General features: G+C 34.1%; 1 protein-coding gene, 1 long non-coding RNA gene and 1 pseudogene across 3 annotated transcripts; 2 read left to right on the top strand and 1 right to left on the bottom strand.

Moving 5' to 3' along the window:
* The first annotated feature begins 217 nt into the window (after positions 1–217).
* LOC148622067 (arrestin domain-containing protein 3-like) lies at positions 218–5172 on the top strand (annotated as a pseudogene). Its single transcript, XR_015920561.1, has 7 exons — positions 218–494; positions 789–923; positions 1138–1356; positions 1602–1781; positions 2046–2228; positions 2838–2994; positions 4837–5172. The product of XR_015920561.1 is annotated as an arrestin domain-containing protein 3-like (transcript).
* Positions 5173–8645: 3473 nt separating this feature from the next.
* Positions 8646–26212, bottom strand: LOC148622065 (uncharacterized). The gene is made up of 3 exons (XR_015920560.1): positions 26164–26212; positions 20002–20242; positions 8646–8919 (listed from the first exon to the last, which is right to left on the bottom strand). It is a non-coding gene; the product is annotated as an uncharacterized LOC148622065 (long non-coding RNA).
* Positions 15250–25681, top strand: LOC148622066 (arrestin domain-containing protein 3-like). Its single transcript, XM_088571576.1, has 7 exons — positions 15250–15543; positions 15828–15962; positions 19562–19779; positions 20038–20217; positions 20447–20629; positions 21233–21389; positions 25343–25681. Exons 1-7 carry the CDS (start codon positions 15426–15428, stop codon positions 25531–25533), a joined length of 1182 nt encoding a protein of 393 aa, XP_088427702.1. The 5' UTR covers positions 15250–15425; the 3' UTR covers positions 25534–25681.
* Positions 26213–26565: the final 353 nt, after the last annotated feature.

Genomic DNA, 26565 nt, shown 5'->3' with positions numbered 1-26565 from the left:
TAATGGTAAAATTTCAACCAGTCAAACTATAATTTTAGAATCGGAAAAATGCTTGTCAACTGTATTTGTTATAAGTACCACATAGTGGCAAATGAAACGAGTATAACGAGTTACGTGTTCATGGTTGTGAATGGCGATTTCAATACGTTAATCATAAGTGTGTAATCGATATTTATTCTCCCAAATCCCAATATGTAATTATATATACGTACCAATATATGTTCCATTGTTGCTATAGGCTTTGTGAGAGAGACCCATTTAAATGGGATTTTGACAGTTTGAATTACAATTTAAATTTTTGTGTGTAAAAGATTTTTTGAGGAATTGAAAAATCTTTGCAGTATGCCGAAATAACCACAACAATCCTACAGGACAGATGGGAAAAGTTAAATATTTCACGATTACTTTTGCCAACCAGGCGGGGATTTATAACCCTGGCCAGCAGGTCACTGGAGAGGTAAACCTTCAAGTTCAACAAGAGGTCAAGATCAGAGGTATGTTGGATAACTACAGCATTTATAAACTCAGAAAACATCTTGACTTTAAACTGGGTTACATTAAATCTATATACGTATAACTCATCCATCCAAAAAAGGAACATGTTTTCAACTCAATAGGAACAACATAACATTTTAAACCATTTAAAGACACTGAGTCGTGTTTTTCTATATCTTTATAATGTACTTTTAGTATGAATACGTTTGAAATGTGTTTTTATTTCATTGCTATCTTTAAGGTATCTTTATATTTTGCTTTACCGAGCATACACATGTCTCCATAATTTTTAGCTATAAGATTACAATTTTGTGGTTTTGGTGATGTTCATTGGTCTGAAAGCCATGGGAGTGGAAATAACAGACACACGGTCCATTACAGATCGCACGAGGAGTACTTCCAACAAAATGTTACAGTATTAACTGCACGTAAGTAACACATCACCGAATATTTTGAAATATCCAAGACTGGTTACAAGAATAAAAGTTATTGGCAGTTTTTTTTTGTCGCGAAGAAAATTGGCAAATGAAATTGTGTTCCTAAAGAGGCAAATGAGGTAAAAATGAAGTAAATAATTCAAATTCGGAATTATTATTATCATTTTTATTTCATTTTTTAAATTGCTCCTCTACATTGTTACAGCTGGCGGCGACTCCATGATGCTTCAACCAGGGGCATACCGATACCCTTTTAACTTCCAAATCCCCCCCTTTTAGTCCGTCTTCTTTCGAAGGACACTGTGGAAGAGTTCGGTATTATGTCTCAGCGGAGATGGACAGACCATGGGCATTTGACGAAACTGATAAACGGTTTTTTACAGTTATCAATTTGTTAGATTTAAACCAACAACCTAATGTAAATGTAAGTGTTATAATTGAAAATTATAGGAATACTCAGTGCACTTCGATATGCAAATATTTTGAATCGCGTAGAAGTTTCAATGAATATAAACCTCACGCATTCCTACTTATATTGCAGCTATGGCTCAAAACTAATAATAAGGCATGCAGAATGCATATTGAAATCACATTAAGATTATCTTATTATGTAAGAAACTGAATACTTACTCACTGAATAATAATAAAGAAATCTATAAATTCTCATAGAATCCAGCGAGTGCCGAAGATTCTAAGACATTATGTTGCCTGTGTTGTGCCTCTGGACCTATTGTCGGTAAACACAGCTTGCCTAAGACAGGATACGTCCCTGGGGAAGCATTACCGATCAAAGCAGAATGTATTAACCATAGCAACAGAAACGGCGAAATTTTCATGGAACTTGTCCAGGTAACGAGTTTGCAAGTTTTTTTTCCATATAAACATCAAAATGAATTCTTCATTTATTTCTCTTCTAATGTATTTGATAAGCAAAATGCTCAACTTTTTCATGCACATATGCTTCTGCAAAACAAATGTCTGTGTTAATGTTACTTTATACTAAGTAGGGTCATGTAAATACATAATACAACGATAAAAAAATGAAGTCGTTGTTTATTGTCATAAAGATTATTTAAGAAGAATCTTGAAAGTTAAATATGTTTTTTTCTTCAGAGAGTCCGATACATAACTTCTAGAAAAACCAGAACAGTTTCCACTATAGTAGCACAGACAACGAAACGGAAGATAGGTAAAGGAGACTCGGATTACTGGGACGGAGAACAGATTATTGTCCCTCCTTTACCGGGTTCTGGGTTGGTTGGTTGTAATATAATAGACATCCAGTATTTTTGGCAGGTAAGATTCATGAGAGAGTTAATCTTGCAATGTAAAATAAGAATTACCAATTTTATCGCTGCTATCAATTTAAAAAAAAAACTTTCTTTTTACAACACAATGGAACATTTTTATTTTCATAATATCAGGAATTATATTATAGTTTTATAAAATGTGAATGATACATTTATTTCCCCGATTGACGAGATTTAATTTAGAGTCATTTTCGTGTTTAGACTATTTTCGCTAGTTATGTCAGTCATTGCTTATGTTTCGGGCGTTGATTTCTATTTAAATAATAAAACATTGCTTTGGACAATAAGAAACATGAACACTTTGGTTATACATAGTTTGTATTGCATTTATGGCCCGTCTTTATTTCGAAATTTTGGAATATGGAGGTGTGTTATGTTCTTAATAATAAACTTTTTTAGTTCCTTTTATTTTTGTCTTAATTCAATTCATGCAGATTGTTATATATATGATAAATTTTATCACAAGTACAAATCGAGTTTTTAGGGATATTCATATACCAATATGAGAATTAAATTGCAAAGACAAAATAAATGTCTTGTGTCGTTTTATGGATGCATTTCCGACAAGTCTTTTTAACATTCTGTAACTTTTCAGTTTGTAATGGATCCTTCGGGACCAGCTATAAATCTTCGAGTCGCCATTCCGGTAATGATAGGAGGTATTCCTCTTGTATCGTCTGCTCAACAATACGGTGCACCGAGTTCAGGAGGTGGGACTATGTTGTCTGGTCTGTCACTTCCTGCTAATGTTCGTAAGTATTTTACAATGCGCCATCATGTAACATGAATTGTAGATGCAGTATAATTAAATCTGTGTCTTGTAAATTTGCATGAAAAAATCAAATCAGTTTAATTTTATAAAAAAAACATCAACTCTCAATGTATTGCCCTGTAAATACTACAATCTCGACAAAAAAATCGCTTAGAACATAGAATTGCCAGATTAAAATGTTAAACAAGAGCAAATACACACAATTCACTGTGCGTAGATGGTAAAGAAATCATTTCGTTTTTATATATAACGGTACGGTAAAACAAAGAATAATCAAGGGAACCAAGGTTATAGCGGTAATCAAAAGAATGTAATCGAGGAACAAAGACCAGACATGGAAAACAGACATACAAAACAAAGAATATAAAGTAACTATAATCATACATACAAAGTAACAAAAGCATGAATGAGCAACTCGGACTCCACTAAAAACTGGGAGCATAGATCAGGTGCACCGGTAGGGTAAGCGTCCTCTGCTTTTCTAGAAATACCCGCCGAGTTGCTCATAAAAGTCAAGTCCGGGGTTGACAAACGAGGAAAGGAAAACTATGACACATTGAATTAATCATTCAATCTTGTAGCAACATAACCCTGTTCCAGAAGCCTATTTGTTAGAATTCTAGCAAGATACAAAAAAGAGGATTATATTATAAAACAAGACGCGTTGGAAATATGACAACGCCCCTACAATAAAGTACAGTCTCACGTTTACCCTCAAAATTTTATTTTACACGAGTAAAAACTAATGGCTATTACATAATTAACTGAGACACTGCAAGACTTTAAATGCCTTAAACAAAAAGGACGACTTCGGATCCACTAAACAAATTAAATCCCGATTGATTACCTTATCCATTCTAGTGGTAAGCCAAAATCATTTTAACGCACAAGGAAAACCGACAAAGGCATAAATGCAAACATCTTCTGTACACACTACTTTTAAAGTTTTGACGACGTTTTATTTTGCTATTGATATAGGAGACAAGTAGTAGCTTTCCTAAAAATTTATCGGTCTCTAAGCTTTATCTAGAATATCGAGAATAAAACTATTCATTTTTTCATAACGAAACTATTGGTATTATGAAGGCTAACGTAGTAGGATCTTTCTTATTTATTTGTATTTACAGGCGTCCAATGTAGAAACAAACCCGCGAAATATTGTTTCCTTGTGATATTCGATCGACTCCGTATGTCTCCGTAACATTTGTTTTAGGTTTTATCATCGAAAATATCGAAAATATACACAAGATAATTATGTCTTTTTAATTTACCTTCTCCTCTAAGCATAAATAATAATATTTTTGACTTCTTTTCTTTTCCTGTTGTTTATGTGTGCCTAATTTAAGAGTCGCCATCCCGTGTCTCGAACGGACTCCCATCCAAATTTTAGCACAACAAGCGATTTGACCAATTAGCAACCGTTATTTTCTCAGCTGTTACCTATGTTTAGTTTTTGATTATTCATACCGTCAGCAGTGTATTCATATCTTGTTTTGTTTTTATTTTAGCCCAACCATCTTTTACTTCATTTTCAACTGCTATGTATCCTCCAGCACCAAAGTATAAATAATGACATTTCTGACTTCTTTACGTTTTCTATTGTTCATGTGTGCCCAATTTTAAGAGCTGTCATCCCGTGTCTTGTACGGACTCCCATCCACATTTCAGTCAAACAAGCAACTTGACTGATCAGCAACCGTTATTTTCTCAATTGTTACCCATGTTTTGTTTTTGATTATTTATAACGTCCCGGATGTAAGACGGGAATCGAACATAATTTTTAGCACTGTTTTTATATCGTGTCATGTTTTTTTCATTTTAGCCCAACCGTCTTTTACTTCATTTTCAACTGCTATGTATCCTCCAGCACCAAACGGACAGCAAGGGGCACCAAATGTTGTTCAGCCAGCCGATCAAGCAGACTATTCCAGTGACAGTTTTGCACCACAATATCCATACTATAACTGGAATAAATTTGACTCATCGTTCCAACCCACTCCTGCCGCGAATTGAACAGAGCAGGTTTCTCAATCGTTTTGGATTATCGAAATGCATTATTCTTTGAGATAGTGATATTTAACTTTCAATGCACAATTCTACTTCATGATATTTATTACATACGTAGTCTTCCTAGATGCCAAATATAAATTGCGGTGCAGTTGTTGAGTGTTCTTGTTTTTCCGACGCAATCAGTATAGTTTCGCTTTTTACCTTTTGACCTTAAGGACGCTCTTCTATGGAAACGTATATCACCTGATCGCAATTATGTTTCCCGATCGGCCAAATACTGCTAACTTAGCGGCGTTCGAAAAAACTGTGTCGAAAATTTGAAATAGCGTTGAAAGAAATGTAGAAACTTGGAAAAAGAACAAAATTTTCACACTTCCGTCAGTCTTTGGTTGTTGATTGCTGAGTATATGCATGGTCTTCTGAATGCCTTAACCTTCGCAACAGTATCTTTTTCTATGGCTACTATGTTGTTTACGATCTTGTAGAAAGTGATTAGACTGGCTGCTTTTCTTCCATGTTCTAGGCTTTTCAACCCTAAATCTTTTATCATGTCAGCTACACTAGTTCTCTGTCTGCGGCGATTGGTTTCAAATCTCGCTACCCTTTTTTGTATCTTCTCTACTTACTTTGTCTGTTTGGGTCTGATGGTACGGTTCCCATTCTGTTGTGGCGATCAGTACTAGGACCGAGTTATGGTCTTACTAAACAAATGTATGCCTGTTATTCGGTGGTTTTTTATTTTACATGTAGGTTACGGTTGACAAACTCTAAGCTTCTGCTTGCTTTATTTTATCTATGACGTTTGAGATGTGCTCTCCCCAGTCAAAGTCACTAGTGATTATGCATCCTAGGTATTTGGTAGACGCTTCATATTTGAGTATGAGTCCATGTAGTTTGTACTTCCTTTCTATTGTTTTTTTTTCTTTTTACTCATGGATAGTACTGTTCATTTATCTGAATGTAACTTCATTGTCCATCTTCCTTCCAATAATGTAAGATTGTCTAAATCTGGAACTGGTAGGAAGCACTTTCGGATAAGATGGTAAATAAACAATAATATGGACGGAAAGTCTCGCAGTTGAAGGAATAAGTCGGTCTTTATGGCACACCTGATTCAACTTGGTCTGATGTTTCTCCTACAGAAACTTCCGTGTTCTGCTTATATCAATTGGTTTGTCTTCCCTCGGATTCATTAGTGATATAGAAAGAGTAATCAAGGGAACCAAGGTTATAGCGGTAATCAAAAGAATGTAATCCAGGGACAAAGACCAGACATGGAAAACAGACATATACAACAAAGAACATAAAGCTACTAAAATCACACATACAAAGCATGATAGTTTGTGAAATAATAGGCTGTGGGATACTTTGTCGAACGCCTTTGCGAAATCAAGTATATCTTGTTCCATATAATATCCACAATTCAGCCACTTGCTCTACAACTCAACTTTCTGTTTTACTTACTACTGCGCTCAATACCATAAAAAATCTAATTATGAATTTTTGTAATAAAGCTTATGAAAATAGTGGAATTAACTCTTTTAGGAGTTTTAAAAACTCACTTGAAGTGTTTTAATGAATTACATGCCCATGTGTGATCTTTCGAATCTATTCAAAGTTTTGATTTTTCTCTTTTATTCACTACACTTCCACATAATCTCATAAAACAAAAAATTCGCATATCTTGTCAAATGTTCATTTAATAAATAGAGGTGTGAATATATTTTTTCGAATTCGTTTCGATCATTTTTTAGTAACGAAAACATAAAAACTACGTTAATTGGACTTCTTTTGGTATGCTTACAGCACTGGAATTCCTGTTAGACAACATTTTCGTACGCTTTGGTGAAACCGTTTATCGTCAAGTTATTGTAATTGGGGACCAATTGTGCACCACTTATTTCGGACCTATTTCTGTACTGTTACGAGTCACATTTTATGGCTAGAATAAATAAAGACCCTTCCAAACAATATTTGGTAGAAATATTTGGTTATTTGGTAATAACACCTTTTTAAATTTGGACGATATTTTGGCTCTAAATTATAATGACTTTAATATTTATACTGAAGATATAAATCCTGTAGAACTGTCTTAGAACAAATCACATATTGACAATAAAGAATGTCCGTTTCTTGATCTTGGTATTCATATGCTTAACATAATACTAAAATTTACTATTTTGATTCCCTATTGTCAACTATTCGTTTTTATATGGTGGCGTCCCCTTGTTACCGTCATATGATATTTACATATCACAATGGGTTAAATTTGCTCGTATTTAAATTGTAACTATGTTTCGGAATTTATCGAAAGGAATTTTAATATAACCGAGAAATTACTTCATCAAGGTTTTCGATATGACAAGCTCATAAAACCATTCACAAAAGTTTCAACCGGTACAAGGAACTCACTCTCAAATACAGATGTAATAGTAAAGGATTAATACGTGTGTGGGGTATCTCTCATCCTTTGTTTTACGGTAATATTCTACACAAAGCACGGAAAGCTCGATAATTTGAATAGGCTCATTCATAAGGGAAATAGTTATGATATTCTTGCAAAATCGTTGCGGGTAGCATTTTTGGTATTAAAATTGATTCGCTCATAGGGTCTTTACATACAAATTAAAACACTGTATTTAAAAGCAGTTTTTGACATGACATGGGTTTTATCCTTATTGTATGACTTATGATGTACCGTGATTCTCAACCCCGCATGGGAATAATTGATCTATATTCAGTTCCTTGATTTCCGTTGTAACAAGGGTCTCAGATCTTCTTGAACCGATTTTTAGGCGTGTTTAATTGTGTAATATTTTTTTCCACAGTGGCCAGATTTTAAAGAGGGAGAGTTGTGATCACGCTTAAGTAGATTAACTCCGCCGCATTTTTTGCGCCTGTCCCTAATCAGGAATTTTTTTACCTCTGTATGTCTTGTTTTGTTTTCACCTTCAGTTTATTTTTTATGTTACTTGAGAATATTGGGGCAACTTCGCTGTACCTGTGTATAATGATGTTTTGAGGCCAGCTGCAGCCTGCCCTGTGGTATGAGGATTTAATTGTCGAAGATCAATGGGTGGCCTTGCTGACATATTTTCATCTCCCGGTGAGATTGTTGTCTCTTTGCATGACATATACACCATACCTAATCTCGTTATATTTACTTTTACTGTCGACCAAGTTGAAAGCGGTACATCTACATAGTCACTTTAAAGAAAAACCTAACTAATATAGTATTATGTTATTCGGTTTAGTATCGTATTCAGAGAAACCGACAAAGTAAAGGAGCATTATGTTACAATTGTAACTTTTCCTTTAGATTGAAATGTTTTACCCGTTCTTTGGTGGAAGCTCAAGGGATAATTTGAGATTAATGTCAACTGTGCAAATATTGTGTTGTTATTTTACTATGCGTTTTTACTTTTAAAATTAAGATGTTCTGCTCTCTTACCCAGTTGCCCCGTGGTTTCAGTCAGCAGTTTTATACCAAGATGAAGTTATACAATATCAAAACTGTATATAATATCTGACAATGCAATAGGAAGATCCAAATGTTTTATTACCATATTTACTTTTTTGCACCAACAAAACAATACTTGAAACTGCAAATGGAAACACCGTTTCCTTAGGCTTTTGTTTTGTTCTCTATTTCAAATACGTACTAATTTGTTCTTTAAGAAAGGTAATTTCATGTATAGTACCTCGAAGAAATAAAACATTTGAATGCAGAAAGTCTTTCCAGACTCAGTACTGGATTTTTGTCTTTAAACACATATTTCACAGAATCAGAAGATTGATGAAGATTCCATTACCTTGTGTTGCCTTTGCTGTGCCTCAAGCCGAATCATTGGTAAGCACAGCTTGCCTAAAACAGGATACATTCCATGCATGAAACCTAAAATAAACATTGGGATAGGTTCGGTCAGTCGAATATATTGTAGTAAGGGAACAAAAGTCTTCATACTATAATATGGCAAAATTTTCATTCATTTTGTACGGCTTTCTGCATTTTGAGATAATACAAACAGAAATGTACTGTGCACTACTTTTATGTATATCATACGATGTATTTCTGTTTCGTCTGGTGTTTATTACCTAACTAATACAAAAACAAGGGAAGATTTGCAAATAATTGGACAGACCGCAAAGCGGAAAATAAAGGTAAATCGGAATATTGGGAACATAGAGGAATTTCAATAATGCATTTCTCGGGAATTGTGTCAGTCTGTGGTCTGATGGTTATTCCTGTTTTGCCTGAACCTATCGAATACTTTTGGCAGGTAAGAACAAAGTCAAATTCGATGTTTAAAATTCAAAACTTTCCGACTGTTGTATGTCGCATCAATAATGATATAGAAAAAAATAACAATGCAAATATAGCTTTTTAAACAAAGGAAAAATCAATGCTTTACTTTTTCCTAATTTAACTACTAATATTTCTAGTTCACCTGGCCAATGGCCAAGTGAGCTTTTGCCATCACTTGGCGTCTCTCGTCCCTCGTCGTCGTCGTCCGTCGTTTTTTGTTTGCTATTTTTAATGTTACATCTTCCAAAAATCATCTCATCTGACACTACTTGACCAATTGAAGCCAACCTTGGGGGTCAGACAGTAGTTTTTCACATATATCTACAAAATCTATACATTCTATAAAATAATTGATTGTAATCGATTATAAACAAAAATCAGAGTAATCGATTATTAATCGATTACACTAAAATCCTTCATGTAATCGATTATTAATCGATTACATTTGACAGTAATCGTGCCCATCCCTGCCTGAAATGATCCTTATGATAAGTCTTACCAAAGTCTACTTGAGTCAAAATAAGACAACTCCTTGTTAAAATTATTCCCATTGACAGACAAAATTTAACAAGGTGAGCGATCCAGGCTCATGGGAGCCTATTGTTTATTGGGAGAAACAGTTATTGTTCAGAGTTATAATTTATACAATTTCAGTATGTGTTAACCAATTCTAATTTTTAGTTTGTCATTGACCGGTCTCGTCTAGGAACAAGGCTTCGTATTCCAGTTCAAAATGTCATAAGAAGTGTTCAAAGTGAGCAATATAACACAGTAAACAATGAAGCAGAACAGTTCTGAAGTGTAATGATCATATATATCTGTAATTTTTTTGTTCGTTTGTTCCGCTGCAGACAAAAGGGTATATTCGTTTTTACCGGCCCTGTCATTCAGTGAAAATTCGAGCAATCTAACTGAAAACATTTGTTGCCATATTTTTGTGTAAAAAATTACCTAACCCGAACAAAAAAGATTACGAGCTATTACAATGTACAAAATGACGTCACTAAGTCATTTCTATGGAAAATAAGTTAATTTCTTGATAAATTTGGAAGATTGACGGTGGCTTTATTTTGGTGCGGACATATTAGACACATAGTTCGTCAAACTAAATATTTAGTCTCAAGTTTTCTTGACATAATACGCTTTCATAGTTGGATTTTTAAAATGTCGATCCATGTGGCCAATATCCCCTCCATTGAAAATGTGATTAAATCGAGTAACATTTGCCAATTAGGGAGAATAAAAATATTTTGACTTCATTATGCATGTTTCAATGACTTGCGTGGGTGAACAACAAAAACAATTTTTTTGTGGAAGTATACACATGTTATGCGTCGGTGAACAACAAAAAAATGTATGTAATATCTATGTTGATTTCACACAAGATTATTTGTGAACTCCTTTTTCATCTTGTTTATCTCATTTTGATTTCTTGATTTTTTGTTTGCCAACTAACACCATCCTGTTTATTGGAATGAAAAAAAAACCTTGTATTAATTTGGAATGATATAACGGTGTTTTTTCCCCATTTATTTTAGATAAACTGCATTTTTAGTTGACTTTCCAGTGAAACAATTTTCTGAAGAAACACTTTTAAAATATTATACAGCATCAGATTTTATGGTTGAAGTTATAGCAAAGTGGTGTTTTAAAAATCCATAATTGCAACTGCTTCGTTCTTCTGATTACAGAAAGTTGACATGTCACAATGTGCTAAAATTAAAAGCTTCTTTCACGAAAATAAGTTACATTTATATTTTTCTAATTTTAGGTTTCAATATCCTGTATTTTTTAACTGGAATGCAAAGGGTATTTGAGAAATATGTATTCTGCATTTATTTCATACTTTACAAAAACACTGAAAAAAAAATGCATAAAGCACTTTTAAAATAATGTTTTTGGATCTATGTTTTGATATATTCCTTAATTTTGGTCTTGATAATAAATTAACATAGTACAGATGAAAAGCACTACATTATATGGAACACTGCATATTAAAGAAAAAACTATGAGGCCGTGATTAGAACAAGGAACAGGGTATTCATTATACGGGATGCCGTGATTAGAACAAAGAACAGGATATTCATTACACGGGAGGCCGTGATTAGAACAAAGAACAGGTATTCATTATACGGGGAAATGTGCCAACAACAAATGGATCAAAGGAATCTAAGTAGTGTTATGAAGACTTTCCTGTTTCATACATTTATGAAAATTATGAAAACAAATGTTTTTCGTCGATTAAAGGGGAATTTAAAAATAGGCGACACATTGATTAATTAGGGAAGGAAAAAAAGTAAAATGTTTGTTAAATTGTTTTACAACATTCCTTCCCTTCTTTCTTGTGATTATCTTTATTTTTCATTGTTAACAATCATTTGTTTCCCTTGCAACTGTTGTAATTTTGATTCCTTACTGACTTTGAAATAAAAGCAATCACAAAAATCGCTGATGTTACCAAATGCCGTTTTAGCCTGTATGGTGCATTGTGTTAGTATGCCTGACACTTTTTTCTATTTTTATGCCAGATGACCACTTCCTTTTTTTTAATGTCAAACACTTGTGTCAGAAAAGTGTCTTGTAAACCCGATATCTTTGGAAATAGTTCCGATGTATGGAATGGGACACTTTTGATCGAATATGGCTGTTATGTCGGATTGTCTCAACGTTTCTACGTATATGTTCTGTGATAAAATGTGTGCTATATTTGTCTGAGTTAAACCCGAATCTGATCTTTTTATCAGTAGGTTGAGTTCACTTTCTGTAATGCTTGTGCGTTTTTCTTTAAAAAAAAAACTTGGTGATTTTGGGCTGCTCTCTATACCAGTGCATGTTTCATCCCGGGTGTCATCTTTCTTTGTAGGATCTAAATTATATTGTAAATTGAATATATTTTAAAATAATGCTTCCGGCATCCTAGTAGTGCACTGAATTGTGTAATATCTATATTATGTCTATATTCAGGTTTGTTAAGAACTTAGTTTCTTTGTACATAGTTTAGCTTTAACATATTTATTTGCTCAAAAGTACAAGCAAGGGATAAAACATGATGGAGGAAACACTATAGTCATGCATTTTTAAGTTTCTGTAGTATTGATTCTATACAGTTGTATATACATATATTTTCCACGTTATGGTCATGTCTTTTGTGTTCTGACGTCCCCAAAACTGTTCTTCTGGTTTGATGCTTTGGTATGTTTTGCCGATATTTGTGCTGGTTTTAGCTGTTGAAACTGGAGGAGGTGGAAGTAATTGTTTTAGCTATTTAAACAAGCATCTGTCTTGTTTTTGCATTGGTCAGGACTATGTGTGAAGTCTATTACGTTTCCCTCTCCAGTACTAGCGATGTGCCTAATATCGGAAATACTGATCCTATTGTCTGATACTCTAAATAATAATAGTTCGTTAAAATTTTATTACAAAACGTGCACGAAGGCTTCTCTCTTTAAAGCTCACCTGGCCGAAAGGCCAGGTGAGCTATTGCCATCATTATGTGTCCGTCGTCGTCGTCGTCCATAAACTTTTTTCCAAATTCTTCTCCTTTGAAACTGCTCGATAGATTGCAACCAAACTTTGCATGAATGTTCCTTATTTTTAACAATCCTTGTGTGGAGATTTTTTATCTGGCTAAAAACATGGCCGCCGTTAGTAAAAATAGACCGTAGGGGTCAAATTGTAGAATTATGCAAATAACTCAAAAACAGTTGGGTTTAGCTAAAATCTGTCAGGGATTAAAAGTGTTCACCATAATGGGATTACATGTGAGTGAATGATGAAACTTTCAGGAAGATCCGTTGACAAATGAATGAGTTATGGGACCTGATATGGATTATTTTTAAAATCTCCTCTTAGACAACTTGTAGGATGGAATGTAACCAAACATTACATGAATGATTGTTAGGATATCCTTTTATCTTTCGAAAATATGGCCACCATAAATAGAAATTGAAAATTTGTTGAGATAACTTACAAACCAAAGGGTTTAGCCAAATTTTCCAGAGGGGATTGATCAGCATGGTGAAACAGACCTATGTTGAAATTTTCATAAGGATCTGTTGGAGTTATTGTCCTTGAAGAGAAAAAATTAGAGATTTATTTTATAATGTGAAAACCGGATGGATATATAAGATGCTCTGTATTGAATAAATGAATCTTTTGACAATAGTATGGTAAGGTCAAGAGTCCAGCTTTAGAAAGCTATAAAGAATATTTTTGACCAGGTGAGCGATTCAGGCTCTCTGGAGCCGCTAGTTACTTGTGTTGCTAAATAATAATAGTTTGTTAAAATGAAATTATGATTTATTTTCAATAAAGAGGTGTTGCTGTAGCGCCGTTTGAATTATACCCGTGATTAACGGCTTCACTCTTCATATCATCCATTTCCGAAAGAAAATGTTTATTAAATGTATTTGTAACAAGTGATACTGTGTTTGCAAGCAAAACACAAAAGTCGCCAAAACCGGCAAATATTCGAATTTATTTAAATTCTGAAGCCGCCATTGAATTCAGGATGCAATGTTTACTCTAAAAGTCAAATTTCATTGAAATCCCATTATGTTGATATTTCGCCTAATTTGGCGGCATTTTGAAAAAATGGCGGTTTTTGACAAATTCTGAAGCCACCATTGAATTCAGGATGTAATGTTTACCCTAGAAATCGAATTTCGTTGAAATCCAACAATGTTGAAATTTCGCCGATTTTGGCAGCCATTTTGAAAAAGAAAATGGCGGCTTTCTGAATTTTATTTCCGCCTATGATGTCGACAAGTCAGAAACAGCATTTTGAGTTATTTTCATACATCTAATGAGTTCCACTAATTTTATAGAATTCTTCTATTCCATTTTTCTGAGTTTTGTTTTGGCGGCCATTTTGAAATCGGCAGCATTTTGAATTCTGAGAGTAGCATGCACAAACCCTGAGCATGCTTGATTTGTGAGTCAAGTTTGGTATGAATCGAATGAACGGTCTCGAAGTAATCGTCTTTACATGCAGAAGAAGAAGTATAATAATAATAATAATAACTAGAATTGCCATTGCGAGCAATAGCGAATGTCACCCCCCAGCAACCGTTTAAATTCCCAATTTTATAATTGTATTGTTATGCCTATTCAAGTCCTTTGGCAGACCTATTTTCAAATTAGTACAAATGTACCTTTTTATGTTGTTGAGATAATGCAATGTCCCAGATTGTGACCTAAGGCAGCCATTTTGAAAATGGCGAATTTTTGGATAAATTCCGAGGTCTGACCGATACGCATTATATTACTAAGTTTCATTAAATATATTCAATGAATGAAAAACTAATGGCCGTGTGCAAAAAGTGGATTTTGGAATCCATGAATTTTTCATTTTTTCGTTGCCATGGCAACAGGCAACATATCGATTCATTTTTTTGCTTAATTTTATTAGGCACATTGAGTTCCACCACCATACCAAATTTCAAGTTTCTAGCTACCTAGGTTTCCGAGATATTGCAATGTCCTAGATTATAAACTCTTCACGTTTCCATGGAAATGATAGCCATTTTTTTCGCCAAAAGTTCTGGTGCACCCCTTCTCAATACCATCTCCTCCATACCAAGTTTCAATTAATTCCCTTCAGTGATGCTCTCTAAAAACCCCGGACAAAAATCATTGGAAGAAAAATAATAATAAGAAGAAGAAACAGTACAATAACAACATGCCGCCCAGACATTCGTCTGGGGCGACATAATAATAAGAAACGGAGCAAAAACTATAAGTCGCAAAACTTCGTTTTGGCGACTTAATAAGTGCCGCATAGTGGCAAATGAAGCGAGTAAAACTTGAGTTACATGTACATAGTTGTGAATGACAATTTAAATACGTTAATCATATATGTAAAATCGATATTTATTCTCCCAAATCCCAACCTTTAAATAATATATAAATATATATATGTAGATAAATGAACAAGTTGGTATATGTTGCGTTGTTGCTATAGACCTTATGGGACCCATTTAAATGGACTTTTGTGTGTTTGAATTACAGTTTAGATTTTGTATACAAAAGAATTTGTGAGGAATTGCAAAATCTTTGCAGTATGTCGAAATAACCACAACAATCCTACAGGACAGATGGGAAAAGTTAAATATTTCACGATTACTTTTGCCAACCAGGCAGGAATTTATAACCCTGGCCAGCAGGTCACTGGAGAGGTAAACCTTCAAGTTCAACAAGAGGTCAAGATCAGAGGTATGTTGGATAACTACAGCATTTATATAAAGTCGGAAAACATCATGACTTTAAACTGGGTTACATTAAATCTATATACGTATAACTCATCCATCCAAAAAAGGAACAGGTTTTCAACTCAATAGGAACAACATGACATTTTAAACCATTTAAAGACACTGAGTCGTGTTTTCTTATATTGTACATTTATAATTTACTTTCAACGTGTTTCTACTTCAATACAATATATAAGTTTTTTTTTCATTTCGCTTTACCGAGCATACACATGTCTCCATAATTTTTAGCTATAAGATTACAATTCTGTGGTTTTGGTGATGTTCATTGGTCTGAAAGCCATGGTAGTGGGAAGAACAGACGCACCGTACATTACAGATCACACGAGGAGTACTTCCTACAAAATATTACAGTATTATCTGCGCGTAAGTTATACATCACCGAATATTTGAATACTTTGTAAGTCCTCCTAACTGTCATAGTTGTGTAATTAACTCCGTAGACGATTCTGTAATTTACATTCAATAATAGTAAGTACAATCGATATTGACATTTCCAAGACCCGTTACGAGAATAAAAGTTATCGGCAGTTTATTTTTTTTTCGCGAAGAAAATAGGCAAATACAATTCTGTTCCTATTGAACTTTACGAACTGTTACGAAGCGAGAGGTTTTTTTTATCAAGTTAGATCAAAGATCAGAATTGATATGGCAGTCGCCAGGGATTTTAGATTTGTAAAGCTTGACTAGATAGCATTTGCAATTATCCCTACCGCGGAAAAACAATCCTTTCGGCATGACCCTATTCTATGTTATTTACGCCAATAGACAAATTCAATAAACAACTTTTACTGCGAACTAAATATGCTGATTAATTTGATATCCAATTAAAAAAGTTGAAATCTCTAACTTCTTATCACTATGCATTTACGCGAATAAACCAGTCATTCAGTGGCGATATATTCAAGTTGCCTATTTATTTTTAGTCGCATAATAAACCATTTGATGCTTAGATAGAAATCAAAAACATAGCGAGATTATAGTCATCAATCATAGAATTGAAATATAAAACGGAAAGTTGAGTACCAATTGGAGGATCTGCCTTCAGATATTTCATCGGGCCTTGGCGGTAAAAGGAGCGGTGGTTCCGATCAAGAAACTTGTAGAAACAAAGGGGTTCAGGCAATTATTACCGTTCATCTTTTGGCATTTTTTTTGTTTTACAGAAGGGTAGCATGACCCCGAAACCACCCGTTGTATCGTGTATTTTTATAACGGTTACCCCCTACTGACATTCGAAGCCCGGAGATGACATTTCGCTTTGCATAGGATTTTTGGTCTGGCGTTATTGCTTGATGCAATAATCATTCTCTTTGGCTATTTTCGCAATGTTATTGTTATTATAATAGAGCTGAAAGTGCTTCAAGGCCTAAAAATTATTTTCTAAGACTGTCGTTTATGTCAATGTACGTGTCTCAGGAACTAGGTGCCCAGAAACTAAGCTCTTTTACATGACACATTAGTTTCTATGGAATAACATGTAGCACTTGAGCTGTGAAGCTTATCAACTGAACCTAGTTGAGAGGAACATGTATCTGAGAATATGCATGGCCGTAGCTAGAGGGGGTGCCATTGGTGCAAATGCACCCTCTTTTAGCTAAAATTGGATGTGCACCCCTTTGAAAGAAGAAACTGTATACAAGTGCACCGCCTTTCAAAATTGCAGGTACGGCACTGATATGATTTATTTTAATGATTGTAGCTGAATGATTTAACAGGTGATAAAATGAAATTCGACCAGAAAATTTAAAAACTGGGAATGACAAACTAGTAGTTTGTATTTCAACGATGCACTTTATTGGATAGTTTTGTGAACATTCATCTGGGTGTTTTTTTATATGTAAACCGATACCGAACCTGAATATTACGCGAACTGGCGCACTGATACAATGCATCATGAATTTTGATATGTGTGCTTTCTTAAAATGTCCCTCGTATTCAGAATGTTGAATTAAAAATAATAATAATAATAATAATTAAAAAACCCAAAGAGTTCAATTTTAACCATATTTATAACAATATGCTTGTGGTAAAGTAAATTTGAAATCGTTCTCCGTAATTTCCTTTTATCCCATATTTTTGCAATTTGACGATTATTTGAGGTCTCAAAATTCAAACGATCGATATAAATTGATTCAGCTCATGAACACTTTGATTTGTTCTTGAAATTGGCAACCTAGTGCTATTACTTAATTAAACGTAAATAGGTTACAGACCACCAATTCAACCAATGAACATTTGGAAGGTACGCAAAAATAGTCCTACGCAGAAATTACCCCTGTTCTTTATAATGCTGTGAAAAAAGTTCTCATCTTGTTTAAAAAATTGAAACAGTTTCTAAAAGGAAAAACATTTCTGTACATTTTATAGGTGCATTTTGCTTCTTGTGATGTGAAGCCTAATCTCCATCATGGTTTCTAAATATACCCCTATCTTGTGAAAACACTGGGATTTCCCATGCTATTTATAGACCCTTCACTTCCGGTGACCAGTACTGCACTGCAAGTCTGCTAACCCCACATGCCATTCTGAGGATTGTGAGCTGACATATGTAGAATCGTGCTGATATATAGTCCTCTGCAGGTTAAAGTTAAGGTAAAGTCCAGAGAAGCCATTGAATATTGTGAAATTAGCATGGAAGCCTATGGGAAGTGGAATTAGTGGTTTCTAGCCTAAATCAAGTTCAAGGTCCGTATTTACTCAGATACACATGTGTAACAAAAGGAAAATATCGACAAAGTAATGGTGAATACGGTTGACATATAAATAAGGGTAACAACAAAATTACCGAACACTAATCTGATTCATAAACAAGTTAAGCCCAAAATAAATCTGGCAAAATAGATATTACACCACCGGAGCAGCTGGTACCGTAATGGTCATGACTTGGTAGTCACTTTAGACAAAATGATGGGTTAAATCTAGGTTTTACAGCGCCAAACCTCCCTCTTCCATTGCGGCGTGACAATACCAGTGGTGATTAAAAAGCATTACATGCTATTGTCATAATCGGCAAATCAGGGTATATGGTACAAATCTAAAGTAATTTTAGCACGTTACATATGAATAAAGATAGCTTTTTAAGTACATATTCATTACAAAAATATGATAATCCTTTCATTTCAACAACATTCGGATGTCTAGTATAATATACAGGAATGAATTTACTTCTCAAAGAAACAATTTCTGGAAAGTTACAATCAAGTAAATAGTGGTACTCTGTATCTAAGCCGTTATTACAAAGATGACAGAGTCTTTCTTCCTTTGGCAAATTTCTCCAACTGTCAGTTTCAATAGGAAACTTGATATAACAGCATCTTAGATTTGTAATAAATTTTCTCTCAAATGGAGATAACTTTAATAAATAATTTTCAATCTCAAAATCATTTTTGATAGTAATATAAAAATCAAGGGATTTAGCTGATGCTCACCAAAGATGGCGAATTACGGCTTCTAAGGTTTTGAACCCCGTGGCCCTTGGATTGATATAGGAGTCTTTGGTTGATACAGCATGTGATACAGATTTATACATGTCATGTTCATCTTATCATTAAGTTTTACCTCTGAAAGAATACGATACAAGATATGCAATGTAGGTCAAAGGATGTGGCATAGCGTATGCGACATAGGTCAAGAGGTGTGACATAGGGTATAGACGATATAAAGTTTAAACATTCACTTATAATGAATATACAAAAAGTTATATTTTAACCTAAATATATAATAGGTAATTGTATACACCAGTGTTTACGCTGTTTTTCAGTCTTTGATTTAATAATCACATTCGTGACGTAACTTATGGTAAAAGCTGTTGGGAGTAAATTTGAGAGAAAAAACTTTTGCCATGACAATAAAGTCGTATACAAAAATTATTGAGGTAATCATATGAAATAGATAATTCAAGTTCGGAATGATTATTTTCATTGTTATTTTCTTTTAAATTTTATTCATCTACATTGTTACAGCTGGTGGTGACTCCATGATGCTTCAACCAGGGGCATACCGATATCCTTTTAACTTCCAAATCCCTCCTTTTAGTCCGTCTTCTTTCGAAGGACACTGTGGAAGAGTTCGGTATTATGTCTCAGCGGAGATGGACAGACCATGGGCATTTGACGAAACTGATAAACGTTTTTTTACAGTTATCAATTTGTTAGATTTAAACCAACAACCTAATGTAAATGTAAGTGTTATAATTGAAAATTATAGGAATACTCAGTGCAATTCGATATGCCAATATTTTGAATCGCACAGAAGTATTAACGAATATAAACATCACACGTTCTTAGTTAAATTGGACATTGAAGCTATGAGTCAAAACTAATAACAAGATATGCAGAAGTTAGACACAAGGCATATGCACAATAAAATTACAGCGTTATTATGTAAGAAACTGAATACTTACTCATTGAAGAATAGAAAAACTTAAAATTTCCCATAGAATCCAGCGAATGCCGAAGATTCCAAGACATTATGTTGCCTGTGTTGTGCCTCTGGACCTATTGTCGGTAAACACAGCTTGCCTAAGACAGGATACGTCCCTGGGGAAGCATTACCGATCAAAGCAGAATGTATTAACCATAGCAACAGAAACGGCGAAATTTTCATGGAACTTGTCCAGGTAACGAGTTTGCAAGTTTTTTTATCTGAAAAAAAAATCTTCATCTATTTCAATTCTAATATATTCGATAAACAAAATACTTAACTTTTATTTATCCATGTGCTTCTGCAAAACTAGTGTCTGTGTTAATATTATATTATTATATACTAATTCTTCATTGAAGAAGTTATTTATTATCATAAAAATTATTAAGTAGAAGGCTGAATGTTAAATATGTTTGTTTCTTCAGACAGTCCGATACATAACTGCTAGAAAAACCAGAACAGTTTCCACAATAGTAGCACAGACAACGAAACGGAAGATAGGTAAAGGAGACTCGGATTACTGGGACGGAGAACAGATTACTGTCCCTCCTTTACCGGGTTCTGGGTTGGCTGGTTGTAATATAATTGACATCCAGTATTTTTGGCAGGTAAGATTCATGAGCTAGTTAATCTTGCCATGTGAAATAAAAATTGCCAGTTTTACCGCTGCTATCAAATTGAAAAAAAACTTTCTTTTCATAACACAATGGAATATTTCTATTTTCATAATAGTACGAATTATATTATAGTTTCATAAAATGAGGAATGATACATTTATTTCCCCGATTGACGAGATTTAATTTAGAGTGATCTTCGTGTTTAGACTATTTTCGCTAGTTATGTCAGTCATTCCTTATGTTTTGGACGTTGATTTCTATTAAAATAATAAAACATTGCTTTGGACAATAAGAAACATGAACACTTTGGTTATACATAGTTTGTATTGCATTTATGACCCGTCTTTATTTTTGGAATATGGAGGTGTCTTATGTTCTTAATAATAAACTTTTTTTGTTCCTTTTATTTTTGTCTTAATTCAATTCATGCAGATTGTTATATACATGATATATTTTATCACAAGTACAAATCGAGTTTTTAGGGATATTCATATACCAATATGAGAATTAAATTGCAAAGACAAAATAAATGTCTTGTGCCGTTTTATGGATGCATTTCCGACAAGTCTTTTTTAACGTTCTGTAACTTTTCAGTTTGTAATGGATCCTTCGGGACCAGCTATAAATCTTCGAGTCGCCATTCCGGTAATGATAGGAGGTATTCCTCTTGTATCGTCTGCTCAACAATACGGTGCACCGAGTTCAGGAGGTGGGACTATGCTATCTGGTCTGTCACTTCCTGCTAATGTTCGTAAGTATTTCACAATAGGCCATCCTCTACAAGAACTGTAGATGCAGAATAATTGAATCTGATTCAATGTCATATAAATTTAAAAAAAATCAAATCGGTTTAATTTCATAAAAAAAAACATCAACTCTCAATGTATTACACTCTAAGTACTATAATTTCGACCAAAATAAATCGCTTAGAAAATAGAATTGCCAAATTAAAATATTAAACAAAAGCTAGTACACGCAATTAAATGTGCATAGATGGAAATGAAATCTTCCTTTTTTCAATGTTACGGGACGGTACGGTACGATACGGTACAGTAAATGTTGCACTTACAAATGGGATTGAGGTGCACTGTTTTGTACACAGAACTGACCTGGTCTAATTTTGTAAAACTTAAAAATAAAAGATAAAACTTGTTGGAAATATTTATTGTGGGTAGTAGAGCATATGTACCTAAATAGATGCAATACTTGTGAAGGTAAAGAGGTGTAAAACGCATGCTTTAAGCTACCCGAAAAGATGCAGGTCCTCACCGGATTGGGTTCTCTTCCCTTCACCAACTGACTGTTTTTATACAGACTTGTTGCCATCATTTTGGATATTGGTTTCCACAGACTCTTTAAACCAGTTTGTGTGAAAAGTCAAGATGAAGAAAAACGATCATTTCTTCCACTACCGTTTGTCAACAAAGGTATAGATGCAATTAATTTGGCTAACATCCTCCATTACAAAAACGTTACCAACAAATTCCCCCATATTTCAAAGACAAATCCATACCAATTATTTCATATTCCTATACTTCACCCATCGCATCCAAAATTTTCAATTATAAAAGGCTATTGCAGAACCTCGAGATTGAGGACTTCAAGGCTAAACCACCTGACTGTTCTTGCAAAACCTCTCCATTCAAATATGGTCCTTCTGGTCACGTCGTTACGGGAGATTCAACCATTATCGAAAACGAATCTCTGCGTAATATCCTTTCTAAAGGTTCCAAGTACCGTGAATCACGCTCCATAAATTGGAATTATAACTTTAAAGTTCTTATGGATGCCGTCGAGGACTATGCAAAAACATGGATAAAACGAGAACAAGAAGACATTGATTCTCTGTCAGAGTGGTTGAAGGCCGTGAGGTCTTTAATTTTGAAACGAATGAAAGTTTTAAGTAGGTCAATGAGTGCCAAGGCTACATCAGTTTTCAAAGACCCCGATGTAGCAAAAACATTGTCTACTATACATGACAAATATGTTGTCGTACCAGCAGACAAAGCCCAAAACAACATTGTTTTTGTCTGCAAAACGTTTCATATCCAATGTTTATTATCAGAGGTAGACGTAGAAAATAATAGCAGTGATAAGACCTACACTGCTACCACTCTCTCCAAAGAAGAGATTGTGGAAAACCATAAATCTGTGCTATCCTCTTTTGGTCTCTCTACCAAGGACGATGATTGTGATTTACCGTTTATGTACTGGATTCCTAAACTTCACAAGAATCCATACAAACAATATTTCATAGCTGGATCTGCAAAATGTACCACCAAACCTCTTTCAAAACTGAACTTCTATACTCACAACTGTCAAAGAGGGTCTACAGTCCTACCACAACACTTGTTACTCCCGTAGTGGTATTAATTCAATGTGGATCCTGAAAAATTCAAAAGATCTTTTGGAGACAATCAGTTCAAGATTATTATCTGAATATAATAGCATTAAAAGCTATGATTTTTCAACACTGTATACTTCTATTCCCCATACTCAGTTAAAATCCCGACTTAAAAACATTATACATCGTTGTTTTTTCCAAAAAAGATGGTACACCTAGATACAAATATATAGTTCTTGGTAGAGATTCCTCATACTTTGTAAGAAATAATTCCAAATCATCTTCCAAATATACAGAGGAAGATGTTTACAAAATGCTGGAATTTTTAATCGACAGCATATTTGTCCAGTGCGGTGGACGTGTTTTTCAACAAACGGTCGGCATTCCAATGGGAACAAATTGTGCTCCTTTACTAGCTGACCTATTCCTTCACTCTTATGAGGCTGACTTTATAGCTGATCTGATCAGAAAGAAAGAATATTGTTTGGCTAGATCCTTCAATCTCAGTTTCCGCTATATAGATGACGTGTTATCTTTAAACAATCCTAATTTCGGTGATTTGATACATTGCATCTACCCAAAAGAACTTGAGATAAAAGATACTACAGACACTGTGAAGTCAGCATCATATCTTGACCTACACTTAGAAATCGATGGTAAAGGAAAACTATTGACCAAACTTTACGACAAACGTGATGACTTTTCATTCAGAATTGTCAACTTTCCTTTCATCTGTGGCAACATCCCTTCGGCTCCTGCGTATGGAGTGTTCATATCACAACTCATACGTTATGCCAGAGCTTGCCGAAACTACGTAGACTTTTTGTATCGCGCTAGAACTCTAACAAATAGGCTTCTGGAACAGGGTTATGTTGCTACAAGATTGAAGTCATCACTACAGAAGTTTTATGGTCGTCATCATGAACTCGTGGATCGTTATGGTGTATCCATCTGCACCATGAAAACTGATTTATTCAACGGGTCATAGTTTTCCTTTCCTCGTTTGTCTACCTCGGACTTGACTTTTTATGAGCAACTCGGCGGGTGTTTCTAGAAAAGCAGAGGACGCTTACCCTACCGGTGCACTTGGTCCATGCTCCCAGTTTTTAGTGGAGTCCGAGTTTCTCATTTGCTGTTGTTACTTCGTATGTATGATTTTAGTTACTATATGTTCTTTGTTGTGTATGTCTGTTTTCCATGTCTAGTCTTTGTCCCTGGATTACATTCTTTTGATTACCGCTATAATCTTGGTTCCCTTGATTACTCTTTCAAAAATGCAAGATTTCGTACGAACTGTAAGAATTAAAATCATGAACAAATGAGCAGAAACAAGATACTTTTTTTATTTGTGTTCATGACAAAATAGAAAAGAATTTCTATCTTTTTATGGATCTCAATAATGTAAGATTGTGAACAAATATATACATTTTTACGGGAAAAAAATGTTTGGATTTGCTTTTTTAAGTGTCTCAATATCGATTTATTTCCACAAATTGTCAAAAAGTTATCTGCAGTGACCTATCTATATAGTGGCACCAAGGCAAAAGAATATATTATAAAACAAGACGTGTTGGAAATATGAAAACGCCTCTACAATACAGCACAGACTCACGCATACACTCAAGGTCTTATTTTAAATGCATAAAACTATAAGCTATGACACAATTAACAGAGACATCAGATTTTAAACGCCTTAAACTAAAATTGCAAGATTTCCATTAAATAAATTAGATCCCACTTGATTACTTTATCCATTCTAGTGGTAAGCCAAACACATTACTTTTAAAGTTTTGACATGTTTTATTGTGTAATTGATATATATGACAAGTAATAGCTTTATATATAATATTTAAAATAAAACTTCATTCATTTTTCATAACGAGATTATTGGTATTTTGATGGCAAGCTAATAAGGATCTTTCTTATATAGTTGTATTTACAAGACGTCCAATGTAGAAAAAGCCCGCGAAATGTTGCTTTATTGTGATTTTCTGTCAATTCCGTATGCCTTCGTAACATGCTTCTTTGGTTTTATCATTTTGATATCTTTAAACATACACACGATAGTAATGTCTTTGTAAGTTACTTTCTCCTCCAAGTATAAATAATAACATTTCTGACTTCTTTACGTTTTCTATTGTTCATGTGTGCCCAATTTTAAGAGCTGTCATCCCGTGTCTTGTACGGACTCCCATCCACATTTCAGTCAAACAAGCAACTTGACTGATCAGCAACCGTTATTTTCTCAATTGTTACCCATGTTTTGTTTTTGATTATTTATAACGTCCCGGATGGAAGACGGGAATCGAACATAATTTTTAGCACTGTTTTTATATCGTGTCATGTTTTTTTCATTTTAGCCCAACCGTCTTTTACTTCATTTTCAACTGCTATGTATCCTCCAGCACCAAACGGACAGCAAGGGGCACCAAATGTTGTTCAGCCAGCCGATCAAGCAGACTATTCCAGTGACAGTTTTGCACCACAATATCCATACTATAACTGGAATAAATTTGACTCATCGTTCCAACCCACCCCAGCCGCGTATTGAACAGAGCAGGTCTCTCAATTGTTTTGGGGTATCGAAATGCATTATTCTTTGAGTTAGTGGTATTAAACTTTCAATGCACAATTCTACTTCATGATATTTATTACATACGTAGTCTTCCTAGATGCCAAATATAAATAATGGTGCAGTTTTTGAGTGTTCTTGTTTTTTAAATGTAATGTCGAGGATACGCATGCATAAATTAAGAGAAATGGTTGTTGCACGACATTTTAGAAAGTCGTTGTAAGTACATGTAAGACCAAACTGTCTTTAAAAACGAAACAAGTCACTGAAGCCGTATTCAGTCGATAGAAGATGCAAGAGTAATTAAAATTTAAAATACATTTGCACTGATATATTTAATTTATGACAAGTTATTGATATTTGCTTCTGAGTAATATTCAGACTATGGTATTTTCTTTTGCGCCCAACTACAACGGATGTAAAGAAGAGCATAATTATTTATTCATAAATACCATACATAACATTCATAGGTCACATATGCCACCGCCATTTCTAATCCTCATAAGAAAAACAAACAAGAATCGAATGCCAATACTAATAAAATGAGATAATCTAAAGCTGCAAGTTAGATTTTAAGATTTTCAATAGTAAAAAATCCTAAACCCTTACCAAGCAACAAACGGGAACGTCTTTTTTTACAACAGGTCGATTGTAAAGCGGAAGTCATTATTGCCCGCATGCGCTAAACTTACTTTCAATTTTGATTTAGAAGGAACTAATTACCACAAAATAATTAGTAAGGAACTGAATACCACAAAATAATTTCAGAGGAAAACAACGTAAGAAAATTCGAATAAATATTTGTTCGTTAGGAAAATAACGTACAAAAATGCGATATGATTTGGAGAAAAAGGTCATGTCATAATTCACACTGGCATATATATTTTTTTAAATGTACAAAATGTACGAAAGCTGTACTTTTTGTCAAACATGTTTTATCTTTTAGAATTTATATTTATTAATAATTTAATCTTATTTATGAAACTAATATCAACATTTAACAGATACCTG

The sequence above is a fragment of the Perna viridis genome, chromosome 3 (genome assembly GCF_037379345.1).
Source record: "Perna viridis isolate PV_CMFRI_1.1 ecotype Kerala chromosome 3, ASM3737934v1, whole genome shotgun sequence".
Taxonomy (NCBI): Eukaryota; Metazoa; Mollusca; class Bivalvia; order Mytilida; family Mytilidae; genus Perna; species Perna viridis.
This window is presented reverse-complemented; position numbering and strand designations above follow the sequence as displayed.

What these genes read in the sequence shown, in the direction of transcription:
- LOC148622066 (XM_088571576.1), top strand. Translation starts at nt 15,426, where the DNA reads ATGGGAAAAGTTAAATATTTCACGATTACTTTTGCCAACCAGGCAGGA. An exon ending in ACATCCAGTATTTTTGGCAG is followed by an intron (nt 20,630 to 21,232) that starts GTAAGATTCATG and finishes GTAACTTTTCAG; the next exon opens with TTTGTAATGGATCCTTCGGG. An exon ending in GTCACTTCCTGCTAATGTTC is followed by an intron (nt 21,390 to 25,342) that starts GTAAGTATTTCA and finishes TTTTCATTTTAG; the next exon opens with CCCAACCGTCTTTTACTTCA.